This window comes from Dromaius novaehollandiae, chromosome 17 (assembly GCF_036370855.1).
Source record: "Dromaius novaehollandiae isolate bDroNov1 chromosome 17, bDroNov1.hap1, whole genome shotgun sequence".
Classification (NCBI taxonomy): domain Eukaryota; kingdom Metazoa; phylum Chordata; class Aves; order Casuariiformes; family Dromaiidae; genus Dromaius; species Dromaius novaehollandiae.
This window is the reverse complement of record NC_088114.1, coordinates 4,511,301-4,529,690: the sequence shown is the minus strand read 5'-3', so window position 1 is coordinate 4,529,690 and position 18,390 is coordinate 4,511,301. Positions and strand designations below refer to the sequence as shown.

Genomic DNA, 18,390 nt, shown 5'->3' with positions numbered 1-18,390 from the left:
AAAAATTGTCCAAAAACGAATATGGTTAAGACATCACTTCACATACATTAATCCACTTACCTTTATCAAAATCCTCCCCAACAGCACCAGGCCCCTCTGTCGTGAATTTATGGAAGAAATCTGCTATCTCTTTACTGTAGTCCCCAACTTGTTGTCGCGTAATCTAAAGACAACAATGTTTAAATTGTTTGCCTTTCCATTTCTAGTTTTTTTCAATGTTACAAATATTACCTCTGTAAAAGTCCTCTAATTTTTTCAATATTACAAATATTACCTCTGTAAATGTCCTTTTTATGCTTCCAAGGCTGTGATCAACTTCTGATGCCTCAAATAAGAGAGTTTCCCACTTTTCCTTAATCTTGTCAGCCATCTCTTGCTCTTCTTTAGCTACCTAAAACAAAACAAATAACATCTCACACAAGCAAAAATGACTCATAAGAAAGTGAAGAAGGCATGCTCACATTATTAAATTTGCAAAACGTAAAAACAGCACTCAAGTGATCTGAATCAGATCTAAACAAATGCAATATGTCCATTTAAAAATGACATATTGCTCTGAGCAGGGCGGGTGGACTGGAGGATTTCCAGAGGTCCCGTCAAACCTCAGTGATTCTGTGATTCTGTAAAATGTCTTAAAAGGGAAATATTTATTCATTCCCATGTAAGGCATTTGTGCCGCTAGCCCGAATTCCAAATGTTTTATGAGACAAGACATAACATCCACTCACTGGAATACTGTACATTGCAAGAGTTCGATATCTCTCCTGGATGTCCAAATACTTCAGTTCCACCTTGAAGGACATGTCTTTGATCTCCGCAATAGTGCCAAGGACAAATTTGAGATCTTCCAGGGAATCAGGAGGTCTCTTAAGATTCTGTGCTAATCTCTGTAAAAAGCAAAAATAATTTCTAGAAGCAACACTAATAAACAATTCAGAATTATAATTATTAATCAAACAAAAACCACAAGTAAAGAACACGAAGATTCATTTTCACTTTTAGTCACTGTGATAAAGATAACATCAGAAAAAGAAATCAGTAAAAAGTAAACACCACTACAGTAAGGATGTTTTTGCTACAACAAAATAGAAGTTGTAAGCAGTAGTTTAAACGGAACTTCAGAATTACCAGTATGAACTTTTCACCACTAGAGGAGAGAAGAAGTCCCGTTTTTTCACGTCACTATTCTCTCCTGTTTCCCTGCTACAGAGGGTGACAGCTTATTTCTTTGATGAATAGTACGCCAGAGTACACCAGCTAGTTTCAATCAACTGGGAGAGCGGGTCATATGACCAGCTAGTTTCAATCAACTGGGAGAGCAGGTCATATGACCAGCTGCTACTCAGTGCTAGCTGTATTAGACAACAAGAACTGAAAGCATCTACCTCAATCTCCTCCTGAAGACTGAAGAGTTCCTCTCTTGCAGACTCATTAAGCAACTTTCCAAGTGAAATCACCCAGCCTCTAGCACTTTCCTGCACAGTGTAGGCTAAAGGTCCCAGCTGAAGCCTGATAAACCGCTCGTCTTTAACCAACGGCTGTTGAGTCGCTTCTTGAGCTACCTTCGTATAGAACTGCAACTTTTCATCAAAGGCAACACAAGTAGGTTTTTTTGCAGCAAACTTCTCCATGACTATGTCTTTGTCTAATTTCCACAGTAGACGATACCTCTTCCATCGGTTCAAATAATTGCTGAGATAAGCCAGGACTTTGTGGACATTCTGAGTGATGAGAACAGCCTGCTCAATTACCAGAGGGTTCTGGGAGATGTCATTGTAAAAACTCAAGGTGATAACTTCATCCTCCTCAACCCGCTGAGGAGGGCATTCAATGCATGTGCCGTGCATCCATCGTACAAAATGCTAGAGTTTTCAAGACAGGGTTGAAAAATAATTACTTTGTAAAGAGAATGATATCCATCAAATTGTTCATCATTACTTAGGAGACTAAGTAGGAAGTGTGAGTGATTTCTCAAATCAATTGTTTTTCTGACAGCAAAAAAAGAGGTTATACTTTCCCATACACCTGAGATGAGAGCTAAATTTTATCCTAACAAAACCATTGCATGCATTATTCAGTCTGCTTTTAAAATCACCGCTAAGGGACAATATAGCACTGTACAGAAAATCAAGTACTAGATTAAACAGGCTGGATGCTGCAACAGAGCAGAACAGCAAATCAGAGAGCAGAAAGCACACTTGACCTAAATATTTTCATTTTAGATGACATTTGGAATCATTTCTCCATCAGTACAGGCCAGGATTGCTGCCACAACTTTTGGCTTCCTTTCTGGAAAGAAGCCGATTGTAACCACACTCATTCAGGAAACTATTGCTACATCTTTGCCAACAAGCTAGGTAATTTCTTCAGCTGCAAACCTGCTGTCCTAGATGAATACAGCAGCTATGCTCCCTCCCAACATTTTTAAAACTGTTCTGCTGCTTTTGAGGAGAGCTGTAATGCAGAGAAAACTACAACATTCCTTATCCCACCAACCTATTAGTCTATAAGAAAGCAACCTCTGCAGTGCTAGCTGAAAGATGTTTCCTTTCGATGTATGCTGATTTATAGAACCAAATCAGGTCCTTACACAGGCAAAACTGCTGAAGAATGACAAGCAGTTTTGCCTGAATAAAAATTGTATGAAGATTTAAGCTGATTTTTTTTCCTGTCTCATCATTTTGTAAAATAAGAACAGTTTGTAAAATCAGGACAATGTACTGAATATTTTGATTTCAAGATAAGGCAAAATAAATCTTCCTTTTGTCATTTATACTTGCCCAAATATAAAGCAAAAGTAACTCATTATGACAACAGGGAAACTCTAGCAACAAGTAAATCTTAATCAAAAATCACCTTAGTTACTTCAACACAGTCTCGGATACATTGTACAGTCATTTTGTCAATCTCACTGGCATTAGGTTGCAAGATTATCTCAGGAGCAGACAAAATAGTTTCTGTTTGGAACAGTGGCACATTTGCAACAATGGAGGCATTAAAAGCTTGCAAATTCCTGGGAGAGAACAAATCATGTCAAAGTTATAGTTATAATCAGGTACTGCCAACCATGGAAAAGCCCAGAAGAGGCTGCAATTATCAGCTATGCACTTAGATATGTAAGCAGATCCATCTGAAGTCAGTTAATACCAACTTCAGCTGGAAACCCAGATGTGTATCTGAGAGCAGAATTGTCCCACTAAGACTGATTTAATGCAAAAGCTTCACTGGCCAGAAGAAGCCATTAGAAGGAACAGAAGAGGATACCCTGGTGCAAAAAGACCCTGAAACTATGGCTGGCTCCAACGCAACACTCCAGCACAGAAAACACACTGAAATCAGCTGAGCATGGACCAGATTACAAATACATGCATCATGTGCAGAAAGTATGTCTAGGAAGCTCCTACAACCTGCAATACTCTGTTGGAGATACTGTAAAAAGTCTTTATAATATCCTGCCACAGGAACCTCCTTGGCCCCAGCTGCTACTGAACAGGTAAAGTATAACCTAGCAAACCTTTGTTTGTCCTTGTGCTGACATTCCCTGCATTATAACGATGCTTATGGCACCCAGGTGCCAAGTTCTCAACATTGTATTTTTTGGTAAAACAAGGCCTTGATTTTAAAAACAAAGCTGGCATATGCAAACTATGCACACCACAGAAAAGGTATCCTATCTTTCTCTTCTGCCAACAACTTGCCAATATCCATTTTCTCAGAACTAGGGTCTCTCCTCTAGCATTGTAATCAGTTCTCCAGTCTTTGCATATAAAGCTAATACAAATACAAATCTGTCTCAAGCTCCAGATCACTGAAGTGTTCAAACAGAATATCAGTATATATGAATTTAGATCAACAGATCTGGAAAAACCTGAAGATGAAAGACAGAACATTCATTAAAGCAAACAATCAACTTACTTCAGAATTAACTGCATCAACACCTGATAAATCCTATTTTCCCAGTATGCATAATAGGAAAATAATTTGGGAGATTTGCCACTGTTTGTATTGGCAACCAACCCTTCCACTTTTGTTAGCAATGGTCCAATAGCAACATATTTTCTGACCATGTGTTCCACATCTTTTGCTCTTTCACACTTAACATGCTCAAAAAATTCTTTCACTTCTGCAAAAGATAAAAAATAGCATTAACTGTAAAAGATCTAACAGATTTGAAAAATTGAATAATTAGCTGGACTTTATTTGTGAACATGAAATTGATCTTTCATAAAATATTTTCATTTATTAATGCTTGATCTATAAATATTTCAGCCCTCTGAATTGATATGGAATCAATTATTCAATAGCAACCATTACATGTGAAAGTAACCTCTTTAAAGCTCACAAAGCTTTGTAAGAAATTTGGTCATCACTCGTTCACTCAAGTGACAGGGAGACCTGAGAGATAATGCCAGTTTCAGGTCACTGTACTGCTATTTCCCTCTGAGGAAACCATTGCAGTTCGGATGCCCCGGAATGGTTGCTGACGCTCTGTGAAGACTGCAGCCCTAACTACCGCACTACTGAACACAAGAAGGAAGAAGAAAGCAAGGGAAAGCTAGGCAAGGCAGACACAGGTCTACACAGGTAGACACAGATGATCTACTTGTATACCCACCTCTGTGTTTCCCTCATTGATACTGTCAGCTTTAGGGTACTGAAGCTCTCCTTGTAGCTTCATGTGTTACACCATGAAATATTACCATAACTAGCTTTGGAAACTATTATAGGGGGTTGATCTTAGCAACTAGAATTGCAAAGTAGCAGGCAAAGAGCAAAATAAAACATCATAGAGCTTGGAACTGAAAATATAAAATATAAAGACTTACTAGGAAGTTCATCACCATTTTTTGAAGGTGGAGACTTAAAGAGATTTGTTGATTCTATTAACAGAAGTTTGTCATTTATGTCTTCAGAAGTCTTATGAATCTGATGGATAAGCGATTCAAACTTCCCGATGGCTTGTGTACAGCAGACAATGAAGTCACTAATACCTTGAAATAAATCACAAACATTTGTTATCTTTCTCTTATGAAATTTTTCACCAACACATCAAAACTGTCACAACTAGATGTGTTAAATCTCTGAGACTGAGCTGATACTCTACAGAAAGATGGATTAGATCAGACCCTATCTAACCCAGTATTTTGTCTCTGATAGTGGCAATGGGATATACTGTTTAGGGATACACTGCTCTCATCTGATGCAAAAAATAAAATGAAGAATTAAAGAGGGTTTTTAAAACTGAAAATCAGTATCTAGGACCATTTTAAAATAGCATCTCAGTTACCTAAGGAGTTCCAATTCAGTCTCCTGTGTCCTGATCTGAATACTCTCCAGAGCTCTTGAATATGGTCATCAAGAAGCTTGGTTTCCGCTTCATTTAATGTTCCCATTAATCTATGATAGTGATCCAGCATGTTTTTCAGTCCATCTATGTACCTAATGAGGGTGAAAAGCACGTCAGAAAACATAAAAATCAGGATTGTCTGGAAATAGAGATCTGAACACAGATCAAAGTGCAGCTCGCTCACATCATCCTATTCAGACCTCTATATAAAACAAAATATGAACAAATTAATCACTGAATATTTATTGATTATAAATCCAGTTCATTTCCCATTGAAAACCAAAGAAAGATTCCATATGGCTCCATCTGTAACTAGACCAACTCCTCCAGACCCAACCCAGAAGTATTTAAGACAGCCTCAGTTTGAAGCACATAAATGAACCCAATGGGTGATCTTTAACAGCCAGTTGGGACTGTTATCTGCATATTTATGTGCCTAAATGTCTGTGACAATTTGGGACAAAGTGACTGTCCACGGCTGCACAAGAAGAAAGTGACCTTGAATGTGACCTGAAATCTGAATGGCACTAACAATTCATTGCAAAACAAACTTCTTTCTTTCCTTGTTTTTCTTGCAAGTTTTGATAGATGTTTATTTGTATAACAGTCACAGAGAGAAAGATGCAGACAGCGCCAGAGAAAAGATTACTAATGTAAAGTGGCCATTAGTAATTTTACTCATGAAAAATAAATCATTAAGAAATCTTGTATTTCCAAAATTTGATGACTCAGGGCCCATTCTGTTTCAGAGTCAAATAACTTGAAACACTGCCATAAAACTGAAGGGGAGGAGGTATTCAGTTATAGCCTTACCTGAGATATTTGTCTTCTTGTAATGCTACGTTTCTTGCCATTTCTGGGACTGGAAATCCCATTTGTTCCATGTACTTCGTTTCGCTGATAATCTCTTGGAGTCTGGGAGAAAAATTCACACTGAAATGGACAGTTTTCTCTGTGGTGACAGGCTCATCTGTTACAGAGCTCTACAATACAAGAAAGGAAGAGAAGCAGAAAGGAGGGGAACAACAAATTGTTACAAAGCAAGGAAAAAGCTAACTCTCACGGATATTTGATAAGGCAGTTGGCAAAAGTCGGACAGAATGGCTGACATTCAGAGCTTGTGAAAATGCCTTTAAAATTAAGATAGCAAACTCAGCTTTCTAATTTCAGAAATTAAACACAACTACCTCTTCAGTGAAAGCTGATTACAAGAAACTAACCAAATCACCATTGTTTACATATTGCTGCAATCAGTTATAACAGAAAGCCCAGAGGAAGTTCATAGTCAAGCAAATGATTAATTAGAATGGCGTTCTGCAGGATCTCTCCTGGGAACCTACCTCTACCTAACTTCAGTCCCAAATACTGCTGTAATGTCCCAAAGACGTTGCAGCAAATACTAAGAATTAATAGGAATTACAGTACAAAGAAACACACAGAGAAACAACATCCATCCATCTGCCAGGTCATTCAGCAACTGCAACAAATGTCCTATGAAGGACCACAAACAATTCTGAGTTCAGAACTACTGAAATCTTCCTTCCAAAAACTGTATCCCTCCTTAAAACATCACTCTTCGAAAAATCTCACTGACCATCAAATTTATTTCAATTCTTTCCCACAGAGAAGTCTGGTGTTTTACCTTCCTGTCTCTCACCTGCTCAGAAGTCTCTGGGTTAGTATGTGTTATAGCCCCAGCAGAAACAACTTTAGTCAGCAGAGTTTTTTTCAATAGTTGTGGGAGTATCTGTTCTGTCACATCTCTCCACTGATCATACTTCTGATCTTCATACTCTTTCATCTTCTTGGCCACTTGAAGATATATTTGTTTTACCTAGAAAGAAAAATACAGGGCAAGTAAAGCCTTGTAATTAATGTAGCTGATGGAGAATTTAGGCTCTTGAATTCTATTACTGATTCTGTCACTGCCTATCCACGAGTCACTGGGAAGGTCCCAATCAGCCTCCCATTTATAACACGTATCACTATGTGCAAAGACATTTTTGGAACTTCAGCTCACACTGGAGCACTTTCACATCCTCAGAATAAAGGCATGAGGAGAGTGTTTCCTCCTTCATTAAACAGCAATAGAACCAACATACTTCCTTTCCACGTTCACTAGCAAACAACTCCTCTACTTCTTGAAATCGAATAATAGTGTGTTTAATCCGATAGAAAAGGGATCGAGACCAGTATATTGCTCCAGCCACTGGAGGATGATTCTTGCACAGAGGAGGATTTTTGAGGTTCTGAATAAAGATCTGCTTAACATTTCCAACCTAGAAGACAATAAAATGTTGCAAAGAATCACTTCAAAGCAAATCTCTGAAGCTAATTCCAACAGCAGATAAAAACAATTTTTTTTCATGCATCTTTTGTTTCTATTAATTGCATTACACTGAATGTTTTCCTTTCTGTGTTTTGGGGAATTGCTGTTGTGCACGTTTTCTGTGAGAAGGTATTTTATTGGTAAACTCAATGTTCTTTGAAACACCAAGAAAAATGCTGTGATATCGAAAGCTTTCCAACATACAGGCAAGTCAGAAATTATTTCTGCCTTCACTGTTGATCTCTGAGACCTTTTGGTAGTACCATGAACTTGTTCCAGCACAAGAAAGGTCTAGAGTGTGAAAGATGGACTTTTCTCAGGAAGAGTACTCTCATCCACAAGTTAAAGCCACAAGCTTTGCTACACCCAAACCTGCACAAATAGCATGCAAACATCCTTTGGCTCTACACATATATAGAGATATATACATATGCACTTCAGCAAATTAACCATGTCACTCCTCTTACAAGCTGAGAAAAAGTGAGAACAACTGTTATGCTTATCTTTAAAAACTTGCGAGTCCTTCAGATGATGAATGACACTATATACATGTTCAGATAGATTTATACACAGATTTATGATTTTTACTAGGTAAAGAGCTTTGTGTACTCCTTAAGAAATCCTTAAATTAAATACCTCTTTACAATATTGGTCCAAAATATCATTGAACTTCATCATCATCTGCTTATTAATGGCTTCACGAGAGCGGATGTGTTTAAAGTTTAACAGCATGTCAAATGCAGCTTCTGCTGACCGAAGGGTCTTAAAGGATTCATCAACAAAGTTTTTGGCCTCTTCTTCAATAACCTAAACAAACATAAAGGAAGAAGGCCAAGAAATCCTGTCACTTAGAGGTTTACCTTGCAAAACCAAGAAGGGAAGACAAAATGAAAATACCTTTTTATAGTAGTGGTCAAGCATATTTTTACAAGTCTCTGTATTATAAATCATTAACAAACCGATGGATGGCTTTCCAGTAAGTCACAGGAAATTAGTGTTAACCCAGTGTCTACAGGGCAGGAATGTAAGTCGCAAAAAGTATCATAACAATCTGTGCTTTGTGGGTATGCTAGCTGAGGGGTGAAGGGCTGAATGAATCCAGAAAAGAAAGTTTTACTTCTTTGAGGGACATGATTGAGATATGTCAGCACATGAGTACAGAGGGGTCATATGCAGCCTCTGTTCACACTGTAGCAATTCTGCCAACGAACAAAGAACGTGTTTCACCAGTTCACAAAATAAAGTAGAACTACAAGCAAAAACAACTTGAAAACAAAATACTTGCTTAAAAATTTGGTCAAATTCTTCACATTTTCATTTATGTATTTATTCATTTATTCTTTTATGTTGCAAAATTATATTTTCTTTAAATGAAAGCGCTGACATTCTGAAAGGAATTTCTATATAGGAAGTAATACAAGAAAAAGAAAATCACAATATGTGACACTTACTGAAACCTCTCCTTTAAATTCTTCCATAACAAATTTCCACTGATGTGCACATTTGATGCTAAAAGGGTCAAAAGTCAGTTGCTCCATAGGACTAGTCAGTCCATCTACTCTTCTCAATACATCATCAATACGCTTTGGATCACCTGTAACAGCTTTGAGTTCAGGACCAAATATATTATAAAACTCTTCAATGACCTGTTCATTTGGAAGAACATACCAGAAAGCTTTATTTTTTTCCTGCTATATAACTGTTATCCTTCTGTTATTACTTCCTTTAAAAAATAACAATAACCTAGAGAATAATCGATTCTTGCTCTGTATATTCCTATAAAAGATTCTAAGTAGTTTTATTGAAAAAAAAACTGTACAGGCCCAACACTGCAGTTGTTACACAGATAATGTCGAGTTATTACTTCTTTTTATGCCACTAGGGTTTTTACATACACAGTCTATAGCATCTGATGAACAACTGATGGACTATTAATATTTCTAGTCAGCCTGCCTTAAATGGACCTAAATATAGCATCTATCCATTCATGTAAGTTATCCTGCAATTGATACGCCAATTCATATATAGTCAAATTTTATATAATACTACACTTACTATTTTATCTAAAACGATATCATTAAACTAACAAACTATAAAAATGGCAAATCTGTGAAACACTTGGTGCAAGTTTGTATATTGATAACAGCAGTGTACACAGTAATTCATTCCCTCAACAAGTATCCTAAGATGTAAGTACTTATTTCATCTGAAGCATAAATGTAGCTTTGTTGAAATCAAAGGCACTGTTCAGGTATTAAGATTAAACACACATGAAAAAATACTCTTAAAGGCTGTTAACACTTCAACAAATGTAACGCAGAAGGATCCCCTCTACAAAAGAAGAAACTGATTACACAGTCCTTCTCTCTATTACTGTATATATTACTACCTGCAAAGTATCATACAGATCTTGACAGATTGAAGCCATATAATCTGTTTTTTCAAATAAACGTTTTCGGTCAAATTCCCAACGTTGCTCTCTTCCTGATGCTTCAATTTGGGCACGAACAGTAAAATAAGATTTCTTCCATTCTTCAAGGGTGCTTTTAGCTTCTGTTATTTTGTTTTTCGCAGCAGTTCTATCCTCCCTATTAACCAAATCAAAATAGTTAAGAGACCATAGATAGAAACACTATGGCTAGAAAATGATTTCTCAATTGGATTTATACACCCTGGTTTAGCAGCTTCTAAATACAGAAGACCTAGGCAAAACTTAATATAGTTGTGAGGTCTTCATTTTCAGCAGGACTGATTTTGAAAGGAGATACTATTTCAGGATTGATTTTGATGACATTTATGCCACTTTTGTACCACTATAATTCTATTGAATTTATTGGTATTATTTATTTATGCCGCTTCAAGACAAAAGAGGACAAGCATCCATTTTTTCAGGGCTGATTCAGTAATGTATGCAAGTTATAAAATAAACTGACATTTAAGTTTTTCTAATACAATTTCAGATGGTAAAAAACACTGAAATTATTTGATGAAACTGTTATCTACTGTACTTCCTGTAAAACAAAGCTTTTTATAAGTACAGCCTAGCTAAAGAAGAATCCAGTACTTACTTAAACAGTGTATGTAAATCCACAACTTTGCACACCCTTGTTGAAATTTCCCATGCAATTCGTTCCATGAGCGGTACCATCCTCTCATCCTTGTTGTAGTGTCGTGAGATAATCCATACCATTCTCAGGGCATTCATCAGTGAAGGAATTGTATCCAACACAACATTAAACCCAGTGCCATGCGTCAAATTCTATTAAGCGTATTATAAACATTGTGAATAAGCTGTCATGAAAATATACAGATATATATTCTATAAACCAGTATTTATTCTATAAATACTTGGGTGTTAAGAAAATCCATGACATTAGTAAATAGATAACCAGTCAAGCAAAAACCCTGATGAATCTAAATTACATAGATGGTTATGGGTATACAGATCTGCATCTATTGCTCTGAATGCTTATTAGGTGCTATTTTATTAATTTTCTGTTTTCTGTACAAGATGCCCCAAGCTTGGTTTTGGCACAGCTCTCCATGCGGATGCTTGAATGATCTTCAACAGCTCTTAACAAGAGACATCAGCTGTAACTAGCGATAGAAGCTAGCTCAAAAATAGAGCAGAGAAACCTTGTTTTTATTAATTCAGCTATCCTATCTAACGCTCTGAAGGCTGTGATTTAATAAATCAAGCTGTTCACAGCTCTGTACTTACTTCTACTTTCCAGTACTAGGACAACTGTATCTCAAACAAAATAAGCACACCTATTTTGATTAAATATAAAAATCTAGAGTATACCTTTATTGCTGATAAAAAGAAAAAATAAACAAGTTGTGATTATATCAACAGAGAAGCCAAACTGAGATAACTACTGCTAGAACTTCCCAAAGTTTTCTTAGAGATACATACCTTTAAATGGCGCTCAAGAGTTGAAAGAAACCTAACGTTATCTAGAGCTTCCAGATGATGTTTTCGGAGATCAGTTAAGACATTCTGTAAACTTTCAATATGCTCAGATTCAGCTTCTTGTAGTACTGACAAGATTTTTTTCACTTCTGGCAGCTTTATCTGTTCAGAAAGAGCACTTAAGGTAGCATTTCTTTCACGCCAGAGATCAATTTCTGCAAGTGGACCATTACCCTACAAGTAATGAGGAATAAAATAGAAATTGTAGATTATCTTTATGAAAGAACTGTATTTATTCTCTTTTCAATATGCTGTATACTGACGGAAGACAGATGTGAATCAATAATGAAAAAAATACCACACAGAAGATGATGCTTGAAATCAAAAGGGTTTTACACAGGCTGAGGAATTGCTCATAGGGAGTATATCCCAGAATTGGAGCTGAAGACCCTAAGCTTGCAAATGCTTACACACTTTGTAGATGTGAAATGTCTCATCACTTTTAATGAGATTATTCGTATGTATAACTGTTTGCAGAATCAGAGTCTTACATTTGCAATTTTTTGCTTTGCAAGAGATGACGGTCCAAGGGAAAATACAGTGCTGTATTTTAACAAAATTTCACTGCAGTTTTTAATATTTCATGGCAATCTCACAGGTTTTAGAAGTAAGAGTGCAGCTAATGAAAGTGCCTCAGCTTTCCACAGTTTCCAATCTGGACAGGATTTGCAGTGAATTGCTTTATATTCCGTTTCCCAGACTCACTCAGTTCCTCACTACCTTTGTTCTCCTTCACATGAATTAACAAATGGGCTTTCAACGATCAAACATGAAGACAGATTAAAAATGAGCACAAATCCTTGCCCAAGGTTCCTGTGGAGAACGAAGAAATATCACTGGGAGTAAAACAACATTGGTGTTATGGGCAACATTACCTGTGGGACCTTTTTCAGTTGTTCCTCTATAGCTGCGGATATTAATTTTTGCCAGGTCATTGCATAACTTTCCAGGGTTTCAACCACTTCTGGAACTGCGGCAAGAACAGTCACTTCTCCATCTAGATTTATATCTGGTATTTCCAGTTTAATCTCTCCTATTGGAAGAAAACGCACCTAAAATTAACTACCTTGTTCCATTAGCATCATTAAAGTAAAATATCAGAAACAGCTTACACCTTCTGTCTGGAGAACAGATAACATACCAGCTGCTCTGCCATTTGACAATATGGCAAAACATGTCCAGTTGCTTCAGAGTTAACACAGTGCAAACAAAGATATTTCTGGAAATAATTTAAAAGCCCTCCGTTTTCAAGCCTTAACCAGCTCTCAAACTATTAAGAATCAGGGTTGGGACTTCGTTGAAGAAGATTATCAGTCTGCCTATTGTAGGCCATTACACCCTCCTCAATGGTATGACACTAGCCCCTGTTAGAGAACAGATACTAAAGAACATGTGAAAATCTGATTTGGTCTACCATTTCCTATATCCTGCTATGGCCTAAGTGCCATGGACACTGGCAAGCAATGAGGCATGTTTATCCTCTCTCCTTTCTTACTCCAGGCTGTCTGCAAGAATATTCATCACTGATTTGGTCCGTTTCCCCATATTGTCTGCTATGTTTAAGGCAATAAAAATGTTACTGTCATAGTGACGAGAAACTTTAATCAGATCTGGAGCTTCCCCAGAAACTGTATGTATTTGGCATTCTAAACAAAGCCATTCCTAGGTGAACCTCTTTCTACTGTCATGTACTTTAAACAGCAGAGTGCTGGCAAAGGCAGAATACTTGCCTTCAATTTGTTGTATTGTCCGTTGAATATGGCTTAAAAATTTTTGCATGTGCATTAGGAACTCGTTCCTCATTATCTTAATATTACAGTATTCCACAGGCTGTTCTTTCCTTTCTGCAACCTCAGTCTCAGCTAAATTCCTTTTTTCAGAATCTGTTTTTTCACTATCTGGATGAAAGAAAGCTTCCTCAGCCTGCTGTTGATTATAGGAGAGAATAGGCAAAAACACCTACAATGCAAACAGGTACCATAAATTAGAGGATTATCATCAAAAAAAATATCGAGTCACCTTACTAGCAATTCACTTAAGGCTGTTCTAAACTTAGTTTAAGTGCATCTCTCTCCATATCAGCTCTTTAGCATCATTCTCTCTGCCTCAAGCTCTACAGGGGAGTAGCTTCAACGTGCTTTCACAAAAGTCCATCAGTACAAAAATAAAGGTATCTGTTGTCACATTTTTAAATATCACTCAGGCAGGATCAGGCAATTCAATGAATAATCCCTGTCTCCACATCTTCACAAAAATTTAGGAAACTAAAATTTAAACTGAATATTAACACAAACTTCATTTTGACAAATGAAGCTCACTCAGTAAATATAAATATTTATGAACGATCCATGTGGTTAGAAGAATACTAAATAGGTAAATCACTCACAGAAACACTCAAGACATCAGACACAAAAATCATAACACATTTACCTGTGAGAAGACATTCTTTAACATCAAAAGAGTGTGATCAGTCAGCATGCCAAACTCTATCATTTTAGGAAGAACCTCATTAGCTTCAGTCAGGTCATTAGGTTCAGTAATCGTTTCTAAACAGTATACAAAGAATTAGCATAAATCTAATTATTTGATACAGAAAGCAATACCGTAAAGGTTTTTTTCTCATAACAAAGAAACAGTAGTTAGAACTCCAAAAAATAAACTGTATTCGTAATAAACTAGGTTTGATGCAAGTCACTTCAAAAAATTAGTGCTAGTTTGAATAGTGTACATGCCTTTTCAAAAGGGGTAAACAAATATTTAAGATTTGTCATCTAAGTTTTGCAGGCCAGCCTTATAGTTCAGCAGTGGTTTTCTGTTCAAACAAAACAGAGGCCTTGATTCAAACTTATTCTACAGAGAGACCAGGAAAATCCTGCACAGAACTGCCAAAAATGACCAAATGTATTACCATCATGTTCTTTTTTGGTCCAATTTCCCACTTCTATAAAAACTGAAAAAAACAGACACATACAAAATACTTTGTAGCCTAAAACCATGCATGTTGCTCTTTGGTGAGCCCCCATAAACACTGAAGCTGGAGCCAGTCTCCGGCACTAAATTAGAGTTAACATTGACAGTTGATAATTCCTGGAAATAGGTGACTGTTGTCATTGCTTTTATGACAAAGTATGAACTATCAGAATAAAATCTTTATTTCATATGCTGCTATTGTGTATCCAAATTCGAGTTGGGTCAGGAGGACTGATCCTTCAGTTGTGCTTATCACCACCTTACGGCCTAACTTTCGGACACAGCTCTTCATCCACAACATACTTTACACAGCCGTAGTAACTAAATCTTCTTAATTCCCCTGAGAGCAGCATCAAAGTTTCATCCCTCTTGGCAAAACATGCAAGCTAAGTAACTTTCCATAAATTTGAAATAAAAAACATTCCTAGTTTCCTGGTTTTACTCTGAGACTATTCCTGCCCAGGTAATTAACCTGGACATGCACTATCCTATATCTCAGTCACTACTACCTTTTCTCAGTCTGAAGTGCTTTTTAATGCAAATATCGAAAGTGCAGAGGCAGCGGTTATTCAGGGCAAATACCTTTGGGGTCTCTCAGAAAGTATACAATATCACCCGACATAAATTCTTCAGGAATTTCATCAAGAGCCACATAGAAATACACATTGTCAACCTTCTGTTTTGTTAACTGGAACAGAAAATGAAAAAGAATATGACTATTACTGTTTGCCACCACATTTCTTAGCAGCAAGAACATGTTTGTCTACTGTGAGCAGTGGGACAGAATCATTCCAGCTCTACGCACGTTATGTTCATATTGATGTCCAAATAAACCACTAACAAAAATTAAATGTTAAAAATCACAAACCTAACAGTAAAAATCATTAGCTTTGGAAGGAATGTTAATTTCCAGGCTAATGAGACTAATAGTATTAGTGCTGAAAATCTTAAATAAGAGAAAGGAACACACTTAAATGCCCCCAATCATGTCTTTCTGAGAACAGGCATCTACCCCCTTCCACCTGCATCTCAGTCATAAATCAAGTTTTGTTCAAAAGCCCAAACATCATCTAATTAGGTAAAAGAATAGAGGTACAAAAGCCTTTGCTCACTGTCCCTTACGTGCTCTTCCCATGGTATTTTTATCTAGCAATTATTCTAACTGCAACTTTCCTGTTGCAAGCAACTCCGGGAATAGCTGACGTGGTATATAACTCACTACTGCACTTCTTCACTGAAAATGTAGCATTTTGCCAAGTAAATTTCCTTTGCAATGCCATGTCAGCCAATGTCAAAGGCTGTGGCGGACACCACAGACCATTGGTTTCAGAAGGAAATTCCCATTCTTGCAAAATGTTCTGTTCTGTTCTCAGTACTTGTTCTGAATTGTACCTCTTTAACTTCCCCATCAGTTTTACTGAAACATTCACATCCAAAACCCAGCATTTTCATATCCCCAAAATAACAGTGAAATACAACAGTCTTACCTCAGGTATGCGTTCCATACTTTCAGTCACAAATCTTTGCTCCAGATCACTCAATTCAGACCCAACAGAGCGAGCTGATATGCAACCTTGCACACTTATATCGTCTGAAGATTCCAGAAGAGGTGTCTTGCTTTTCTGAGTCATCCCTAAGAAAAAGCACAAAAAAACTCAATTAAAGAACAGGTATTCTGTGCATTTAAGACAGATCCTTCCAATTATCTTCTCAGAATAAATGACTAGGTATTTTTATCCATCTTCAGCACCATCTTTCACCAACCAGTCATCCAGTCTTGGTGTTAATCATACATTTTCCGCCGCACCATTGCTGAAGGATTTGATCCAAACACGCAAGTGACTTTGCTGCATTTTACAGCTAATGGGGCTTTATTTACAACCTCCTTATCAGCTTTTTCTAACACAAATGATTTCTTAACAATAAAATAAGTAGGTTAATGCGTTTCAATATGAAAGCACTTTGCAAAATAAATCTTGCAAACAATTAAAGGTTTTGTCACCCTGAACTGTGCTGGGAAAACATCTGTACATATGGCATGCCCAAAAAGTCATGGTGAAGGCACTGTAACACAGAAACAACCGCATGACTTCTAAGGCCGGTCAAGGAGCAGTATTCTACACCGTATTTTGAAAAGTGCAGCATGTCTTCTTCCCCTTTCAGCACAGGCTTCTAGGCACTTAAAAGGAGTGGAAAAGGCTCAGTCACACCTGCAGCTGGAAAGGTCATGCCCTTTTGTGTGCTGATATTATTATCAAGCAACAATAATTCTGTCTCTTTTGAGCATTAACTTGCAGCATTGCAGCTGCATCCATTCAGAGGTGTAGGAGGGGTATAGGACTGTATCTTTCCTCTAGTCCACTTACATACAGGCCAGACATCATCACTTAACTTTGGTGGTCCTATCTTTTTCGCACAGTATGAACAAAATTCTTTTATGAATAGAAAATATCAGGTCCTGATCCCTTGCTTCTACAAATAATTCTTTCAGAAGGTTATGAAAGTTACATGGATATCGACAGCAGAGAAGAGAATTGGGCATCTGAGCCACAGAGAATCATTATACTCTTTGACATCCCTTCTATCACTTTTCCTTTATTTTTCCACTTTTCCTTAAACGCTTCTGTGCAATCATGAGGCTAAAGTACTGGACTGATCTTAGCTTTCTAAGGACCCATTTTTATTCTCATTAAACTACATCAAAATAAAGAAAAGAGCTTGCAGCTCTTAAGACAGCGAAAGAATGGCTGTTCATCCCAGTCAGTCTCTGTCAGTTTGGAAAAGATGAGAGTCAAACTGAGAAAAGTGTCTTTCAAAGGAACACCCTGACGCAGAAGCTCTTGAGAAAACATGAATTTGCCATTCGTGCTGCCTAGGACCCTATCCACAAAATCCGATCTGCGTTCCTGGGAACAGAGGCTGTCGATGTTCCCGACCCCGCGGGAGCTGCTCTGCTCTAGGAGCGCGTCAGTGGGTCAGGCCGAGCCCCTGCCACAGCGAGGCCTGCGACGAGCACGGTTTGGCCACCCACACCACCTACTTCCTTCCAAGGTCGCAGGGGAGGCCGTTTCGGTCAACTCTTCAGGAAAGAAGTCATCCAAGCCTTCCTCCTCCTGCTCATCTTCAAACTCATGCTCGTTGCCTGCGTCTGCGCGCACACACAGAACGGGAGGAAAAGCACGATGCAGCCACCCCGCAGCAGGGACAGCGCAAATCCCTGCCGGGGGCACAAGAGGAGAGCAGACAGGTGGGGGAAAAGGGGCTGGGAGGGGGGCAGGCAGAGCCCAAGGGCAGGAGGAGGCAGGGAACAGGGTCAGGACTTGGAGATGGGGCAAACGGGAGCCCCAGGGGGAGAAAGGGAGCTGGGGCAGCGGAGGGAAGGACAGCGGGGGAAATGGCGGGGGGGGGGGGAATGGTGGGGAGGGGGCGCAAAATGGCGGGGGGGGGGGCGCGCGAAATGGCGGGGGCCTCACCCGCCGCCTCCTCGCTGTCGGGCGGGCGCCGCTCGGCCCGCAGCAGCAGCAGCGCGGCGGCCGCATCGTCCTCGTCGTCCTCTTCGCCGCGGTTGAGGAAGCGCAGCACGGCGCGGGCCTCCTCGCCGTCGCCGCGGCTCAGCAGCTCCTCGAAAGGCGCCGGGTCGGCCAGCCCCAGGGCGCCGAGCACCCGGTCCCGCAGCCACTGCACCCGCACATCGTCCAGGCTCATGGCGGCGGCCCCACCGACGCCGCCCGGTGGCCTCGGCAACGGCTCGGGGAGGCGCCTCGGCCCCGG

At 38.7% G+C, this 18,390-nt stretch overlaps 1 protein-coding gene across 1 annotated transcript in view; it reads right to left on the bottom strand.

Moving 5' to 3' along the window:
- Window positions 1-18,343, bottom strand: part of DNAH10 (dynein axonemal heavy chain 10) — a 59,493-nt gene extending 41,150 nt beyond the window's left edge. The window contains exons 1-23 of the mRNA XM_064522019.1: window positions 18,093-18,343; window positions 17,660-17,767; window positions 16,107-16,252; window positions 15,202-15,307; window positions 14,080-14,195; window positions 13,380-13,608; window positions 12,525-12,682; window positions 11,593-11,823; window positions 10,745-10,935; window positions 10,066-10,264; window positions 9,128-9,322; window positions 8,313-8,483; window positions 7,450-7,626; window positions 7,005-7,181; window positions 6,161-6,330; window positions 5,288-5,439; window positions 4,827-4,991; window positions 3,916-4,123; window positions 2,857-3,013; window positions 1,386-1,862; window positions 729-887; window positions 275-391; window positions 61-163 (exon numbers count right to left, since the gene is read on the bottom strand). Coding sequence (XP_064378089.1) covers window positions 61-163; window positions 275-391; window positions 729-887; window positions 1,386-1,862; window positions 2,857-3,013; window positions 3,916-4,123; window positions 4,827-4,991; window positions 5,288-5,439; window positions 6,161-6,330; window positions 7,005-7,181; window positions 7,450-7,626; window positions 8,313-8,483; window positions 9,128-9,322; window positions 10,066-10,264; window positions 10,745-10,935; window positions 11,593-11,823; window positions 12,525-12,682; window positions 13,380-13,608; window positions 14,080-14,195; window positions 15,202-15,307; window positions 16,107-16,252; window positions 17,660-17,767; window positions 18,093-18,324 — 4,144 coding nt within the window. The 5' untranslated portion in view covers window positions 18,325-18,343. The remainder of the gene's footprint in view (window positions 1-60; window positions 164-274; window positions 392-728; window positions 888-1,385; window positions 1,863-2,856; window positions 3,014-3,915; window positions 4,124-4,826; window positions 4,992-5,287; window positions 5,440-6,160; window positions 6,331-7,004; window positions 7,182-7,449; window positions 7,627-8,312; window positions 8,484-9,127; window positions 9,323-10,065; window positions 10,265-10,744; window positions 10,936-11,592; window positions 11,824-12,524; window positions 12,683-13,379; window positions 13,609-14,079; window positions 14,196-15,201; window positions 15,308-16,106; window positions 16,253-17,659; window positions 17,768-18,092) is intronic.
- Window positions 18,344-18,390: the final 47 nt, after the last annotated feature.